Raw genomic sequence first — 18,624 nt, forward strand, 5'->3', positions numbered from 1 at the left:
AAAACACTTGGTTTTTCTCCTTAGATCTGTTGATTAATAAGGTGTATTATAGCAATGGATTTCCTAATATTGACCCAATCTTCAATTTCTGGGAATCCCACTTTGTCTTGGTGAAATATTTTCTAATTGTTGTGTTGGAGTCTCTTAGCTGATATTTCTAGAATTTTGCTCCAAATTCATAAGTGATAATGCTCTTTAATTTTTAATTTTTTTATAAAATTTTTTGATGTTTTGTTTTATTTTTGAGAGAGTGCAAGTGGGGTAGGGGCAGAGAAAGAGGGGACAGAGGATCTGAAGCAGGCTCTGCACTGACAGCAGCAAGTCCGACGTGGGGCTTGAACTCACAAACCGTGAGATCATGACCTGAGCTGAAGTCAGATAGATGCTCAACCGACTGAGCCACCCAGGTGCCTAATTTTTAATTTTCCGAACTACCATCAAGTTGAGGTGTCAACATTATAGTTGTTTTATAAAAAGAATAAGGAAGTTCCCTTCATTTTTCAGTGCTCCCGGACAGTATTTAGAGCACTGGGACTCTGGTTTGTGTTTTGGTGATTTGGTAGTTATTTCCCCGTTGTTGTTTCTTATTTGGAATATTTATGCTTTCTCTTTTCCTGATTAAGTTAGCTGTGTTTAAAATCTCCAGCTATACATTTCCCTCACCTCGCTGTTTCCCTTTCCAAACTGGAACTTTGTGCCCATTAAACAATAATTCTCTATTTTCCCTTACCCTGAGCCCCTCTCAACCACTCTTCAACTTTCTGTCCATGTGAATTTGATTACTCTAGGTACCTCATATAAGTGGAATCATACAATGTTTCTCTTTTTGTTTCTAACAGGTTATTTCACTTAGCCTAATGTCTTCAAGTTTAATCCATGTTGTAGCATGTGTCAAAACTTCCTTTGTAAGAATTTCCTTTTAATATCCATGTGTGTGTCTGTCATATTTTGTTTATCCATTCATCTGTTGATGGACACTTGGGTTGTTTCCATGTTTTTAGCTATTACGAATACTGCTATAAACATAAGTGTACAGGGCACCTAAGTGGCTCAGTCGGTTAAGTGTCTGACTCTTGATTTCAGCTCACATCATGATCTCAAGGTTGTGAGATTGAGCCCTGCCTCACACTCCATACTGGGCATGGAGCCTGCTTAAGATTCTGTCTCTTCCCCCTTTCTCTGTCCCTCTCCTACTTGTGCTTGTGTGTGCACATACGCTTTCTCTCGCAACAAAACAAAACATAAGTGTACAAATATCTGTCTGAGTCCCTGCTTCCAATTCTTTTAGGATATTCCCAGAAGTGGAATTGGTAGATTACATGGTAATTCTATTTTTAAGTTTTTGAGCAACCACTATACTGTTCTATAGTGGCTGCACCATTGTACATTCTGAGCACTGCCCAACAGTTGAATGATGCTTTTGATCATTATGATGGAAGTCTGGTAAATTTTTTGCTCGGAATCACTTAGGAGTCTTGTTCTTAAAAGCCTGACCATTTTTCCAGTAGATACCTTGAAGTTGGTGATTGTGAGTAAACTTCTCTGGTACTCAGAAGTAGGCCCTTTCATATTTAGATTCAGGTCATCTATTTTTGAAGTTTTCTTGGGCTATAGCTTAAAAAAACTTTTTTTTCATGTTTTATTTATTTTTGAGACAGAGAAACTGAGTGTGAGCAGGGGAGGGGCAGACAGAGAAGGAGACACAGAATCCCAAGCAGGCTCCAGGCTCTGAGCTGTCAGCACAGAGCCGGCCGCAGGACTCGAACCCACCAACCATGAGATTGTGACTTGAGCCGAAGTCAGATGCTTAAGTGACTGAGCCACCCAGGTGCCCTTTGGACTATAGTTTTAAGTATACTGTTTCCTTTTTTGTTTGTATGTTTTTGTTTTCTTCTTCAGGAACTACAATTATATGGGTGATAATCCTTTTTTTGTCTGTTTTCCATTTCAACCACTTTCTCTCCGACCCATTATTTATTTCATTTTTATTCTCTTAAGTGATTTTCCTGCTACACTTAAGTGCCCATCCTGTTTTCATTTCAATCTATTCTTCTTCAGTATCTTGTAACTTAGTTTAATTTCTTTCTGAAGTTCAATCAACTTTCATTTTGTTTGTTTCTTTCTTTTCTTTTTGGCCCATTTTTGTTTTTAGCTTTCAAATTTTGCTTCCAGTTTTGTTGAAGTATAATTGACATATAACATTGCATTAGTTTAAGGTGTACAACATAATGATTTGATACATGTATATATTGGGAAATGTATCATAATAAGTTTAATTCTATCCATGTTCATAACATAGGTACAAATTTAAATTTTTGATTCAAGATGATTTCTCATATGCCCAAATGTTTGAGGATCTTGAACTCAGCTTAGAGTTTTATTACAGCTATTTCTGTGTCACTTGTTTTTGGTAGAATTTTCTTTAGCTGAACTTTGGATTCTCATTTTCTGTTTTGGTTTTCTATACAGGAGAACTGCTCATCTGCATTTCTGTAGACAGAAATCTAGTAAATAAGATCTAGTGTGTTTCTAATTTTCTAGTTCAGGAAAACTCTTCTGTCAGTGTAGCTAGTATGGTTTCTTTACTGGATTGCAGGAGGAGGAGATATTGTGTCTTCTTTCTCCTCCTCTTCTTTTCCTTCTCCTTCTCCTCCTCCTCCTCCTCCTCCTCCTCCTCCTCCTTCTTCCTCTTCCTCTTTCTCTTCTGTTTTGCAAGGCCCTGTATTTCCACGCACCCCCCCCCCCCCCCCCGCTTATTTTTCCCTTTATCTTGACATTGCCGAGAGGTGCCTTTTCCTTGCTTGTGATCCCCCTTTCCCCTGGAGCTGTACCTTCCCGAGACTTCTGTGCTCCGTCTGCCTACCCTTTTTAAGTCCTTTCCCTTTTATAAGTGCTCTGACCTATCAGTATTTTCTCATATATGGTAGCTTTTCTTTTTGGGTGGTCGTTTCCTCTCAACTAAGTCCACACAGTGCCTCTTTTCTCTCTTTCATGTAGTTTCCCTCTTAGCTCCTCTTCTGCTCCCCGATGGCTCTGTGTAGGGGGTATAAGAGATAGCTCACTGGTTTAGTGTTTTATGTCTTATTTATTTTTATTACAAGTAATTTGAAGTTAGAATATTCTCTGTCTAGGTATGCTGACAGGATGTATGTTTTGTGTAAATTACCTGTGTTTCAGTAGAAGGTTATCTAAGGTATTTAGCAATCTTTTACTTGATTGGCCTCAAGCTCTGAACTCAGTCTCACCTGTGAACAGTAGCAGACACCTGCACAGCTCATTTGACCTTCCATCCATTGTTATCCACGTTAGCTCTTTGTTGTCTTGCCTTATGTATTCAGCCAACTGTGGGAGGGGCTTGTGTAGATTTGAGGCTCCATCTTTTGTTGCTGCCACTTTTCTACGATTATGCCATATGGTTTCCAGGAAGTCTGGAAGCCACAGACTTTTGATCTGTTCCCCATGTGCCACATGTACTGGGGAGCGCCCTTAAATGAAAAGACAGTTAAATACAGGTCTTACCCCATGTGCGTCCTTCCTTTCAAGGATCATATCCCTTCTGGTTTCTGACTGCTTCTGGTGTAGTGTCTTCAAATAGTTGTTTTTTATATTTTGAGTAGGGTTTATAGTTGTTAGTAAGAGGGTTAGTTTGATAGAAGCTGTCCTCAGTATCAGAATCTAATGCTACTCGTTCTTTTTATAAAAAAAAAAAAAAAAAGACATTTTCTTCTGCTTTTCTTAGTTTTTGTTTTTCTCCTACTTTCTGGAGTAGAAGGCAAGTGAAAACAATTAGTTGGTTGTTTTTTTTAAACCCAGTACATTGACACTTCAAAAAACTGGAGTCAAGTATTTCCCCTTTGTGGTTTCTTATTTTGAATATTTATATTTTCTCATTTCCTAAAATAGCTGTGTTCATTTCACTAATTTTTAAGAAGTTAAGATTTCACCTATTATACTTTTCTCTGTTCATTAATTTATGTTCTTGTCTTTATTGAAATATCTAAAGCTATACATTTCCCTCACCTCACTGTTTTAAATAAATCTCACACATCCATAGTGTTTTCATTGTTTTTAGAAATTCTGTGGTTTCATTTGTTTTCCCTTTACCTCCTACCTAATGCAAAATTCAGTAAACTTTTTCTACTTCCCTATTGCCTTTTCTCTTCTCCCATTTTAGTGGCATTTCTACTTTATCTGGACACATAGGCCTTATACCATTAGTATATATTTTTCTTCCCCACTCTTACCCACCATTTAGTGCTAGATCTACAATTATGTATATTAAATGCTCACTGTCAGGTCTTTACTTGGTTTTCCCTGTCCTGTCCTATTATGTCTAATGTTCATCTTCCAGTAGATTCCTCACAAAGAGCTCATGACTATAGAATTCCTCAAACTCTTGCATGTGTACAACTGTTTTCCTATAGTCATCTTACTTGAAGAATCCCTTGGATGAATCAAGTGTTACCAAAAGTGTGGAAAGGGGCACACTTATTGTGTAGTCATTGGGATTGTAAATTGGTCGGCCTTTGGAGGGCAATTTGGCAGTGTGAGCATATGTTTGGTATTAAGTCCAGTAATTACACTCCATTAGCACTCATACAGAAATACTGACATGTTTGCAAAAAGGTTTGCAAAAAGGTATTGCTTTTAACTTTCTAGTGATAAACACTACAGTCTGTCAGTTGACAGAGGAACACTTTGTTAAAGAAAATGTGGTCTGCTGATGGACATAGTATGAGTTATCAATAAGTGGAGTAGGGGCGCATGGGTCGCTTAGTCGGTTGAGTGTTTGACTCTTGTTTTCAGGTCAGGTCAGGATCCCGGGGTCTTTGGATTGAGCCCTACATTGGCCTTTGTGCTGAGTGTGGAGACTGCTTAAGATTCTGTCTTTCTCTCTTCCTCTACCCCTCTCCCCTACTCGTGCTTTCTCTCTCTCTCTCTCTGTCTCTCTCTGTCTCTCTCTCATAAAAAATAAGGGGCACCTGAGTGGCTAAGTCTATTGAGCTTCCAACTTCAGCTCAGGTCATGATCTTGCAGTTCACAAGTTTGAGCCCCACATCTCTACTGTCAGCACAGACCCTGCTTTAGATCCTCTGTTCCCCTCTCTCTCTGTGCCTCCCCTGCTTGCACATTCTCTCTCTCTCTCTTTCTCTCAAAAATAAACAAACATTTTAATAAAGTAATAATAATCAAAGAATTGTTAGGTCTGTGAGTATTGGTGTACACATAACCCCAAAATATTAAATGCACACAAGTCAAAGAATTATACAGATGGTTTTTATTTATAGGAAAGTAACATTATTTGCATGTGTACCCAAATATGAATGAAAATGAAGAGACAATATTATAAATCAAAGAGTACTCATGAAATAGTTAACAGCAGTTACCTGAATGTGGGCCTGAGGCAGAGTCCAGAAAGAGAACTGAACTTTTTCCTTTATAATCTTCAGACTACTCTGGATTCTTTCTAACACTAACAGATTTTAATTGCCTGTATAATTAAATAGAATGAAGTTAAACCACAAAAATACATTTGTTGAAAAATGTCTTCTGACTTCCCTTATGAGTGATTTGCAGTTTTATTTTACTTCTTTCCTGACCACTTCATCCAAGTCATAATATTTATTAGTTTAATTTGAGTTGTCATACTTTATTCTTTTAGAATTGATACTTCATTCTTACCAGTTTCTGTCCCCAGGTATTACTTTCGATTTTGCTAATTTTGTTCTCAATACAGTGTTGTTGTGTTTTTTTCTGTCCTGGCTATCCAATGAAAAATTGTATACTTTTTGCCTTTTTAATGAGAAAGCGCAAAAATAAAGGAGACAGTAGCATAATTACCATCCTTATGTACATCATCTTGATTTAACACTTCTTAATGCTTTACCATATTGCATAAGCTTTTTTGGTGGTGTTTAAGAATTTTAAAATAACTCTTTATTAACAGAAGAATTTCAAACATGTTCAAAAGAAGCAAGAATATTATAATAAAGCCTCAGCTTTAACAGCCATCACCATGTTGCAATCTTTGTTTCTTGTTTTTGTCTCATTTTTTTCTAAAATGTTTTTAATCATTTTCATCCATAAATACTTTAATATGTATTTCTTTGGAAAAACAACAGAATACCATTTTCACAACTCTTCAAATTCATAATACTGCATTTAATATCACCTACTGCCAAATAAATGGCTTCAGAAATTTCCTTTTACGTTTAATTTGTTTTGATCGGGAGAGTTTGGAACTGACCCTGCTGAAGGCTTGGCTCCCTGGACCTTTTTCCAGGGTCCTGATAGGGAATCAGCCTGTTACATTCCCCATCATGCCACGCTTCCCCCTTCCCCCAAGTGAGGCCCTGCCTCACTGGTGGGGAGAGCATTTCCACCTGACACGCTTTCATTTCTGTTTTCCTTACCCAGATCTGCCTTCTGAGATATCATCCTTCTTTAGGGATACCAGGAAAAATGGCCACAGGGTCCCGGAAAGCCAGGGTAATGGTGAGTGTTTTCTGTATTTCCATACTGGCTGTTTCAGGATGGACACATTCTCTTATCCTGACTGCCTTGATGATACCTGGCAGAATCTAGCATTAGTCCTGGAGGTATGATTTACCTTACCTGAAACCTGTTCGACCCATGACTTAAGTCATTCACCAAGTGGCTAACTCTGAACAGCACACAGTTCTATAGGGCAGGATAGAGTCTGTATTCCTTTCTTCAGCTTTAAAACTTTTACAAGCTGAGAGTGACATCAGGGAAAATGATGAGGTAGGAAGCACCCAGAATCTGTCTAATGTAATATTTTGGAACTCTGGAGTCTAGTTGAATGCTTGCAGCTTCCAAAGGAAGGCTTGGAACAGTCAGTTTCAGCTCTTAGTGCAGTAACCATCAACCACCCCCATCCCCATGGCAGAAATCCATGCATGTGTACCTGGAGCAGTTTGACAGCTTGTGGAAGCCAGGGTGGACAGTAAGGACCTTGTCCTCCAAATATCGAGGACCTGTGCTCTGATTGCTGCTTCTGATTACATAAATGGGTACCATTGTTACAACTCCTTCTGACTGAAGTAGGGGATTTAAAGAACTAGATCCTGGCAGGGTTTTTTTCCCCTTTATTTTTTCCCTTTTTCCCCTTTTGGGAGCCAGACATTTTAAGACTAGAACATCCAAAAGAACTGCACATACAGGTTATTTAGAAAGTTACCATGCATGCCTATGGAAAAGCACAGGATCAGAAAAGCATAAGAAAGACCTGAGGAAACCCTAAGTTTACATCTTAGGCTGAATCTCAGTGCAGATGGCATACAACAGTTTTAAAATCCAGAAAATACTGAAGAATCTGAGTTCTAAAGCGGCCATATTAAAAGATTCAGATATCCAGTTTTACACACACAGAAAATCATGAGGCATACAAAGAAACAGGACAGTACAGTCCATTCAAAGGAAAAAAATAAATCAATAGAAACTCCCTGATAAAGGCCAGATGGTGGACTTACTAGACAAAGACTTTAAAAGAGCTGTCTTAAAGATTCTCTGGGCTAAAGGAAGATGTGGAAAAGTCAAGAGAATTATGTTAGGACAAAAATGGAAATGTCAATAAAGAGAAAACTTAAAAAGGAACTAAGAAGCTCAACAAATTCCAGGTAGGATAAGCTATCAAAGAGACCCACACCACAATACAATGTAATCAAACCCTTGAAAGCCAAAGGCAACAGAAAATCTTGAAAGCAGCAAGAGAGAAGCAGTGTGTCACATACAAACTGTCCTCTAAAATCAGCAGATTTCTAATCAGTAACTTTCGAAGCCAGAAGACAATGGGTTGATATATTCAGTTCTGAAAGAAAAAAAAAAAAACTGTCAACCAGGAATTCTATATCCAGCAAAACTGTCCTTCAAAAGTAAGGGAGAAGTCATTCCCAGAAAAATAAGAGGTGATACAGTTTTCAGCCACTAGACTTCCCTTGCAAGAAATGCTAATGGGAGTCTTTCAGGTTGCAGTATGAGGATACTAGACAGTTACTTGATGCTATATGAAGAAATAGTTCTACAGTAAAAATAAATAAATCTGCACTTATATAAGCTAGTGTTATTGTCACTTTGGTTTACTACACTTTTTCTTTTCTGCATGATTTAAGAGACTAATGCCTTAGCAAAAAACGCAATTGTGAGTCTATATTTTTGGACACATGATGCATACAGGTGTAATTTTATGACTTTAATAACGACAGGAGGTGAAGATGGAGCTATATGAGAGAAGAATTGTGTATTGAAGTTAAACTGATATCAATTCAGATTAGGGTCTTACAACTTTAGGATGTTAAATTTAATCACTGTGATAACTATAATGAAAATAGATATAGAATGTACACTAAAGGAAATAAGAGGGGAATTTAATGTACTAAAATCAACTAAATAACAAGACAGTAATGCAGGAAATGATGTTCAGAAAAGCTACAACTCATGTTGAAAACAAATAGCAAAATGGCAGAAGTCCCTTCTTATCAGAAGTTACATAGTATGTAAACGTATTAAACCCTCCAGTCAAAACACAGGATTTTGCACAATGTATAACAACAACAACAATAAAACTATGATCCAACTATATATACACTGTCTATAAGAGACTCGCTTTAGATTCAAAGACACAAATACATTGAAAGCAAAAGGATAGCAAATGATACTCCATGCAAATAATGACCAAGAGAGAATAGAGGTAGCTATACCAGTATGAGAAAAATAGATTTTCAGCCAAACAAGATTACAAAGGTAAGACATTATACATTAATAAAAAGTTCAGTGCAGTAAGTGGATATAAAAATTCTGCATACTTACCTCCCTAATAACAGACCCTCAAAATACATGAAGCAAAAGTTGATAGAATTAAAAGGTGATATCGACAGTTCTACAGCAATAGTTGGTGGCTTCAATACCCCACCCTCAACAATGGATAGAGCAACCAGACAGAAGTAAGGAAACAGAGGACTTGAAGAACTAACAGACCTATACAGAACACCCTGCTTGACAACAAAGTACCCCTGGGACCTGGGACATTCTCCAGGATAGACCATATGTTACGCAACAAATTAAGTCTCAATAGATTTATTTAAAAGATCTGTGTATCTTCTCTCGCAGTGGGATGAAGTTAGGAACCAATAACAGAAGGAAAATGGACAGTTCACATATTTGTGGAAATTAAACAACACACTCCTGAACAACCAGTGGACCAAAGAAGAAATCACAGTGGAAATTAGAAAATACTTACAAACACAGGCGTCTGGGTGGCTTAGTCGGTTGAGCGTCCGACTCTTGATTTCAGCTGAGCTCATGATCTCATGGCTCATGCGATTGAGGCCTGTGTTGGGCTCTGTGCTGGCAGCATGGATCCTGCTTGGGATTTTCTCTCTCCCTCTCTCAAAAGAAATAAACATTAAAAAATAGTTATAAACAAATAAAAACAAAATACAGCATACCAAAACTTATGGGATACAGCAAAAGAAGTGCTACGAGGGAAATTTATAGCTACAATATGTATATTGAAAAGGAAAAAGATTGTCAGGAAACAATGTAGTTTTACAACTTAAGAGTCTAGAAAAAGAACAAACTAAACCCAAGGTAGCAGATGGAAAGAAATAATAAAGATAAGAACAGAGTTAAATATAGAAAATCAATAAAACAAAAAAATTGGTTCTTCAAAAAGTTTACCAAAACTGAAAACTTTTAGCTAGCTCGATTGAGAAAACAAATGGGCTCAGATTGCTAAAATCAGAAACAAAAGTGGGGCATTACTACTGATTCTGTGGAAATGAGGATTATGCGAGACTGTTATGAACTATAGTGCCCCAACAAACTGGACTGCCTAGCTAAAATGGACAGCTTCTTAGAAACAGAATAACTTCAGGACAGAATCATTAAGAAATAAAATTCCTTAATAGAATAGTAAGGGGATTGAATCAGTAATCAAAAGCTCCCAACAAAGAACAGCCCTGGACATGATACCTTCACAGGTGAATTCTACCATACATTTAAAGAAAAACAATTCTCAAACATTTCCCCCCAAAAAGAAAGAAGGAACACTACCTAGCTAATTCTGTGAGCATCACTGTGGTACCAAAGCCAGAAAAAGACAATAAAGGAAACTACAGGCCAATAATCCCTTATGAATACTGGTGCAAAAATTCTCAACATAATTCTAGCAAACCAAATTCAGCATATTAAAAGAATTATATGCTTTTCTATGTTAGTAAAAGAATTCTATGTTGCTGTATAGAATTAGACACCATATTAAAAGAATTCCACTGACCAAGTGGGATTTAGTTCTAGAATGCTAGAATGCTTCAACATATAAACATCAGCAAATATACCACATTAACAGATGAAAGGCAAAAACCTCAAGATCATCTCAACTGATGCAGAAAGTATTTGACAAAATCCAGCACTCTTTTATGATTAAAATACTCAATAAACTAGGAATAGAAGGAAACTACCTGAACATAATAAAGGTCGTCATATGTGGAAAACTCACAGCTAACCTACTCCATGGTGGAAGACTAAAAGCTTTTTCTGTAAGATTAAATATGACAAATAAGCTTACTTCTGCCACTTCTGTTGAACACAGTATTGGAAGTTCTAGCCAGAGTAAGTAGGCAAGAAAAGTTGAAAGAAAGAAAGGAAGGAAGGAAGGAAGAAATCTAAATCAGAAAGGAAGAAGTAAAATTATCTGTTTGCAAATGACACACAAAAACCTGTTAGAACTAATACACAAATTCAACAAAATAGCAGGAAACAAAATTAACACACAAAAATCAGCTGCATTTCTACAACACTAACAATGAACAATCCGAAAAGGGAATTAAGAAAAACTTAATAGCATCAAAAAGAATAAAATACTTAAAAATTAACTTAAGCAAGGAGGTGAAAGATTTGTACATTGAAAGGTACAAAACCTTGCTGAAATAATTAAAGAAATGGAAAGACACCAAGTTAATGAATGGAAATTTTAATATTGCTAAGATGACAATAGGACCCAAGTTGATTCAGTGCAATCGCTACCAAAATCCCAATGACTTTTTTTTTCCCCCAGAAATAGAAACGTTCATCTTAAAATTCATATGAAATTTCAAGGGACTCTGAATAGCCAAAACAGTCTTGAAAAGGAACAAACATGCAGGGCTTACACTTCTTGATTTCAAAGTTTACTACAAAGCTACAGTCATCCAAGCTGTGTGGTACTGGGATAAAAACAGAATTATGGACTAATGGAATAGAACAGAGAGCCCAGAAATAAACCTTATGTATATGGTCATATGATTTTGGACAAGAGTACCAAGACCATTCAATGTGGAAAGGACAATCTTATTTAATAAATATTGCTGGGGAAACAGTATACCTACATGCAAAAGAATATAGTTGGACCATTACCTCACGCCATATACAAAGATGAACTCAAAATGGAGCAAAGACCTAAAAGATAAGAACTAAAACTATGAAACTCTTTGGAAAAAAACAAGGGAAAACCTTCATGAAACTGGATTTAGTGATGATTTCTTGGACATTACACAAAAAATCCGGGCAACAAAAGAAATAAAACAGATAAGTTGATCATCAAAATTTAAAATTTCTGTGCAAATATATTTGCAAATCACTTATAAGTGATTAATATTCAGAATATATAAAGAACTGTAACCCAACAACAATGAAAATACAAACACCCCAATTCAAGCACGGACTAAGAACTTGAAGATATTTTGCAAAGAAGTTATACAAATGGCAAATAAGCACATGCAAAGATGCTTATCATCACCAGTGGTTAGGGAGATGCAAATTAAGTCCACAATGAGGTACCACTTTGCACCCATTAGATGGCTGTCATCAAAAAAAAGCAGCAAGTGTTGGTGAGGATGTGGAGAAATTAAAACACATCTGCATTGCTGGGTAGCGATGATGTAAAGTGATGTAGTTGCTGTGGAAAACTGGTTCCTGAAAAAAGTGAACATGACATTACCATTTGCTCTTTTAATTTCACTTCTGGGTATATACCCCGGGGAATTGAAAGCAGGTCATTAGATACCAATTTGCAAGGTAGTATTATTGATAGTGGTTAAAAAGTGAATACAAACCAAATGTCCATCAGTAGATGAACAGTATTTACATAAAATTGAGTATTTTTTTAGTCTTGAAAAGGGAGGAAATTCTGAGTTTGTGCTTCCGCATGAATGAACCTTGAAATTAGCCAGACACAAAAGGACAAATATTGTGTGATTCCACTTATTTGCAGTATGGAGAATAACCACATACATAGAGATAGGAACTAAATGGTGGTTACCAGGGTTTGAGAGGAGGAGGGAGTTATTCTTTCATGGTGACAGTTTCGGCATGGGATGATGAACAAGTTCTAGAGACGGAGAGTGGTGATGGTTGTACACTTAATGCTACTGAAATGTACATTTAACATGGTAGCTATAGTAAAATATTTGTTATGTATATTTTACAGTAAAAATGAAAAATTCTACAGACTGCTACACTCCACCTATTCTGTATTCTACCTTTTATTCCTCCCGGGTTGTCTTCCCTGTCCACGTTGTGGCTTCCTTCCTTCCTTTGCTCACAGTGTCTTCTTCTCTGCTCCCATATGCTTCATCTGGAATACCTAGCACTTCCCTCTCCTCTTGACTCCTACCCATCCTTTAAGATAAGTTCCTGGGGCTGCCTCAGGATACCTTTCCTGATATCTGTGTCCTCCATTGTTAAATAGTGTTAAGGAGATGAGTAAAACTGGGCAGGGGAATGAGAACAAATGTAGAGATGAATTTGTAGGTCGAGTGGCCAAGAAGGTCCACCCGGAGCATACACAGTGTGGGGCTGTAAATTTAATGTAGTATTGTCTACATTTCACTTGTTGACCTCAGAAGTGAACCCCAAACCCAGGTAGTACGTTCAACCCCATGCACTTCACCAGTACCCACTTGTGCCTCTCAGATCCAAGGAAGCCAAGAGACCATGGGATTTAGGGAAAGGACTGAGTTACAGTTTAGCCTGTGCCACTATTGAATTGTATAAACTTTAGTCATTCAGATGCATCAATACTAACGTGATTGGTAATATTATTTAATCATTTAAATTCTGAAAAAGTCTGTTATGCTTTACTTTCATTTAATTTTTATATGTTATTTCCTCTTCTTTCTGCCTCGATTTAAAGCTCTTAAAAGTTAGGGACCCTTTTTTGCACATATTCTCCAAACAGCCCACCCAAGATCTTGAACGTAGTAGACTCTCAAGTGTTGTTGGCTGGATAGCAACAGAGGTTTAACACGTGGCATCAGGGTCACAATCAAAGGCAGAATCTTAATAGCTCACCTGCCTCCCACAGGGCAACCCTCTGCCTTCCCCTCACCCTGAGTCATGGGCAAGGCTGGCAACTCAGTGAGCAGGACTGTGTTTTCTGTTACAGGCACACATGGCATTCAGAGATGTGGCTGTGGATTTCAGCCAGGAGGAGTGGATGCTGCTGAGCCCTGCTCAGAGATCCCTGTACAGGGAGGTGATGCTGGAAAACTACAGCAACCTGGTCTCACTGGGTAAGCCCTGGAATCTCTGAGGACTCACCTTCTTGCTGCTGGGCATTTTAGGCTATGCTTGAAGTAGCCATCTCACTTTCTGAGTTGGCCCTTGAACCCATTAACCTACAGCCACCTTGTTTTCTTTTCCTGTGAACAGGAATTCTGGTTTCTAAACCAAAACTTATCACGCAGCTGGAGCAAGGGAAGGAAACCTGGAGAGAAGAGAGAAAATGCTCACCAGCCACCTGTCCAGGTGAGTGGGGAACACTGGGCAAATGGAACACAGGGCTTCAGGTGGCTCAGGGGGTGGGAGAAAGGAGGCATCACTCAGGTGCTGGAGAGGGCAGCCGTTCTCCTGACTCCTGAACGTTGTTTGCATTGCCGGGCGAGGCCTCCCTTCCAGACCTTCATCCTCGCCCAAGTGCAGGGCTGTGTCTTCCTCCTCTTGTAAGGACACATTGGATCAGGCCTCTACCCTTGTGACCCCCTTTAACCTTAATTACCTCTTTAAAGGCCCCATTTCCAGGGCGCTTGGGTGGCACAGTCGGTTAAGCGTCCCAACTCCTGATCTCAGCTCAGGTCATGACCTCACATTTTGTGAGTTCGAGCCCCACGTCGGGCTCTGTGCTGATGGTGTGGAGCCTGCTTGGGATTCTGTCTCTCCTCTCTGCCCCTCCCTCACTTGTGCGCTCTCACGCGCATTCTCTCTTTCTCTCAAAATAAATAAATAAACTTTAAAAAAATTTTTAGAAAAAACTAAGTAACAAGCCCCATTTCCAAATACAGTAACATTCTGTATAGGATAGAATACTGGAATATAAATGTATATACAGTTGGTTTTTAAAGTTCGGTTCATTGATCAAGGAAAATTGTGTTCAGGTTGGTCTAGTACAATCAATACCTGGTTTCTCAAATTGTTTGGTTATTTGTTGCATTCAGATGACTAGAACCAGCTTTGATGAAACAATTACAGTCAATGTTAACATCTTCTATACATGAGGTGCTAGAAGAAGAAATCTATATTGATGTCTGGGAAAATTTTAATTTAGATTAATTTTGAAAATTAACAGGGCTTCAACTGGTCAGGGGCACCAGGAGGGAACATCTTTAAGTCAGTGGGGGACTAGACTGTGTTCGTGTTGTCCATTGCTGGAAACCTTATAGAAATTCTGGCACAAAGTCATCCTCTAATACATTTTTGTTAGTGAGTGGGGGACCTCCAGGCATCTCACGCACAATTCTTGAACCGTTTTTATGCTGCTTCCTATACTAGGGGCTCTCCAACCTGAATGACCACTCTCTCCATCTGTCCCTTTGTCCTCATGGGGAAATAGGGAAAGACATGACATTTACATATGGGTCCTCTGGTTAGATCTCTCTCAGAGAAAATACTTGTGGACACAGTTTATGTCGTGTGGATGGTTGTTAGAAGGTAATTGTAATAGCAGGGAAAGACTGTTACCTATTGGCCCCATTTAAAGAGCTGAGGGGTGCCTAGCTGGCTTGGTCAGAGGAACACATGACTCTTGATCTCAGGGTTGTGAGTTCAAGCCCCATGTTGGGTGTGGAGATTACCAAAAAAAATAAACTTAAAAAGAAAAAATGTTTTATTTATTTATGTTAATTTTTTTTTAACCTTTATTCATTTTTTTTTTTAATTTTTTAACGTTTATTTATTTTTGAGACAGAGAGAGACAGAGCATGAACGGGGTAGGGTCAGAGAAAGAGGGAGACACAGAATCTGAAACAGGCTCCAGGCTCTGAGCTGTCAGCACAGAGCCCGACGCGGGGCTTGAACTCATGGACCGCGAGATCATGACCTGAGCCGAAGTCGGCCGCTTAACCGACTGAGCCACCCAGGCGCCCCAATTCATTTTTGAGAGACAGAGACAGAGCATGAGCTGGGAAGGGGCAGAGAGAGAGGGAGACACAGAATCTGAAACAGGCTCCAGGCTCCAAGCTGTCAGCACAGAGCCCGACGTGGGGCTCGAACTCATGAGCTGCGAGATCACGACCCGAGCCAAAGTCAGATGCTCAACCAACTGAGCCACCCAGGTGCCCCAAAAAGAAAAAAATTTTTAATAAAAAATTAAAGAGCCAAAACCACCTGTGCTATTTTATATATATAGAAGAGGCTGAGTAGCAGGTTTTCTTTTGTTTTTTGTTTTTTGCTTTTTGAGAGAGAGCACACATGCAAGAGAAGGGGAGGGGCAGAGAGAGAGGGAGACAGAGGATCCAAAGCAGGCTCTGTGCTGACAGCAGAGAGCCCAATGTAGGGCTTGAACTCCTGAACCGTGAGATCATGACCAGAGCCGAAGTCAGACACTTAACTGATTGAGCCATCCAGGCACCCCAGGATGTGGGTTTTCTGAGCCTGGAAAAGTAGGTGATTTAAAGGAAGTCTTGACCGGGTAGCGCTCAAGTTGTAAGCATTTTGAAGAACAGGGAATCAAGTCTCCCCATCAGACTAGGCAGAATTGCTCAGGCTGCCTCACTGAGTCTCAATTCTGACTCCAACTTCTCTCTCTGCAGCAGAACCAAAGCCGGAACTCCACCTGTGTCCTTTCTGCCCTTCAGATTTTTCCAGTCAGAAGTTCCACATGCAACACATGCTGTGTAACCATCCCCCCTGGGTCTTTACGTGCTTGTGTGCAGAAACTCCTGTCGAGCCAGGGGACCCCTGCCCAGGGGACCAGAAGCAGCAGCAACCAGCCTCTGATCGAGATTCCTGGAGTGATAAAGCAGAAGGCCAAGAGAGAGAAGGCCCCAAGCCTCTGTTTGGCAAGACAAAGAAAAGGACTTCGGGAACGTTCTCCAGGGCACCCCAGAGGCAGCCAGTGAGCTCTAGGAGCGGCATCAAAGGGGTGGAAATCAAGTCCAGCCCCGCTCCAGCGGGGAGCCCTGAGGAAGCGGACAGACTGTTGAAGAGGATAGAAGTCTTGGGATTTGGGACGGTCAACTGTAGAGAGTGTGGACTGGGCTTCAGCAAGATGACAAACCTGCTCAGTCACCAGAGGATTCACTCCGGGGAGAAGCCGTACGTGTGTGGGGTGTGTGAGAAGGGCTTCAGTCTGAAGAAGAGCCTTGCCAGACACCAGAAGGCCCACTCGGGGGAGAAACCTATTGTGTGCAGGGAGTGTGGCCGAGGATTTAACCGGAAGTCAACACTTATCATACATGAGAGGACTCACTCGGGCGAAAAGCCTTATATGTGCAGTGAGTGCGGGCGAGGCTTCAGTCAGAAGTCAAACCTCATCATACACCGGAGGACACACTCAGGGGAGAAGCCCTACGTGTGCCGGGAGTGTGGGAAAGGCTTTAGCCAGAAGTCTGCTGTCGTGAGACACCAGAGGACACACTTAGAGGAGAAGACCATTGTGTGCAGTGATTGTGGGCTGGGCTTCAGTGACCGGTCGAACCTCATCTCACACCAGAGAACACACTCGGGGGAGAAACCTTACGCCTGCAAGGAGTGCGGGCGCTGCTTTAGGCAGAGGACGACCCTTGTCAACCACCAGAGGACACACTCCAAAGAGAAGCCTTACGTGTGTGGAGTGTGTGGACACAGCTTTAGCCAGAATTCAACCCTCATCTCACACAGGCGGACACACACCGGGGAGAAGCCCTATGTGTGCGGGGTGTGTGGGCGCGGCTTTAGTCTGAAGTCACACCTCAACAGACACCAGAACATACACTCAGGGGATAAGCCCATCGTGTGCAAGGATTGTGGGCGAGGCTTCAGCCAGCAGTCAAATCTCATCAGACACCAGAGGACACACTCAGGGGAAAAGCCCATGGTGTGTGAGGAGTGCGGGCGAGGCTTCAGCCAGAAGTCAAACCTCGTTGCACACCAGAGGACACACTCAGGGGAAAAGCCGTACGTGTGCAGGGAGTGTGGGCGAGGCTTCGGTCACCAGGCAGGTCTCATCAGGCACAAGAGGAAACACTCGAGGGAGAAGCCATACGTGTGCAGGCAGTGTGGACTAGGCTTTAGCAACAAGTCAGCTTTAATCACACATAAACGGGTACATTCAGAAGAGAAGCCTTGCGTGTGCAGAGAGTGTGGCCAGGGCTTCATCCAGAAGTCACACCTCGTCTTACATCAGATGACACACCAGGGGGAGAAGCCTTATGTGTGCAAGATGTGCGGCCAAGGCTTCAGCCAGAAGTCCCACCTCAGCAGACACAGGAGGACGAAATCTGTCCACTACAAACCGCCACTCACGCCTGACTCTGAGGCCTGTTCCGGACAGTCTCCCGACCTCTTACACTCTCTTTGAAAGTGCGGATGGTGAGGAGGACTAAGTAATCAAGATTGTTACACTTCCTTGAATTGAAGTAGAGAAATGCGTTCTGTAAGCGGTCAAAGGACATTTGACTCAGTTCACTTTCTCCACACTAAGTCGTCATGTTTTGTGGTCTTTTGTTCTAATAAACATTGCTTCTTTACAAATCTGTGACCTTGACTGCGCACCTCATTCACTTATCTGTAAAGATAGGGAATAAGGAGTGGTGCAGATACCTTGGACTCCGAAGTCCACTCATTTTTTGTTTTTTGTTTTTTGTTTTTTAAATTTACATCCAAGTTAGTTAGCATATAGTGCAACAGTGATTTCAGGAGTAGATTCCTTAGGGCCCCTTACCCATTTAGCCCATTCCCCACTCCCTCCAGTAACCCTCTGTTAGTTCTTCGTATTTATGAGTCTTTTATGTTTCATCCCCCTCCCTGGTTTTATATTCTTTTTGCTTCCCTTCCCTTACGTTCATCTGTTTTGTATCTTAAAGTCCTCATATGAGTGAAGCCATATGATATTTGTCTTTCTCTAATTTCACATAGCATAATACCCTCCAGTTCCATCCACGTAGTTGCAAATGGCAAGATTTCATTCTCTTTGATTGCCGAGTAATACTCCATTGTATATATATACCACATCTTCTCTATCCATTCATCCATCGATGGACATTTGGGCTCTTTCCATACTTTGGCTATTGTTGATAGTGCTGCTATAAACATTGGGGTGCATGTGTCCCTACAACACAGCATTCCTGTATCCCTTGGATAAATTAGTAG

At 40.3% G+C, this 18,624-nt stretch overlaps 1 protein-coding gene across 4 annotated transcripts in view; it reads left to right on the forward strand.

Moving 5' to 3' along the window:
* ZNF133 (zinc finger protein 133) overlaps positions 1-18,006 on the forward strand; it is a 40,317-nt gene extending 22,311 nt beyond the window's left edge. For 2 of the 4 annotated variants that reach the window (XM_047854112.1, XM_047854110.1), the window contains 4 exons: positions 6,418-6,495; positions 13,445-13,571; positions 13,711-13,806; positions 16,086-18,006. In XM_047854112.1, the coding sequence (XP_047710068.1) occupies positions 6,463-6,495; positions 13,445-13,571; positions 13,711-13,806; positions 16,086-17,833 (2,004 nt within the window). In that variant the 5' untranslated portion in view covers positions 6,418-6,462 and the 3' untranslated portion in view covers positions 17,834-18,006. The remainder of the gene's footprint in view (positions 1-6,417; positions 6,496-13,444; positions 13,572-13,710; positions 13,807-16,085) is intronic. The other 2 variants (XM_047854113.1, XM_047854114.1) reach the window with 2 other exon arrangements.
* The last annotated feature ends 618 nt before the right edge of the window (positions 18,007-18,624 follow it).

The sequence above is a fragment of the Prionailurus viverrinus genome, chromosome A3 (assembly GCF_022837055.1).
Source record: "Prionailurus viverrinus isolate Anna chromosome A3, UM_Priviv_1.0, whole genome shotgun sequence".
In the NCBI taxonomy this organism is placed as follows: domain Eukaryota; kingdom Metazoa; phylum Chordata; class Mammalia; order Carnivora; family Felidae; genus Prionailurus; species Prionailurus viverrinus.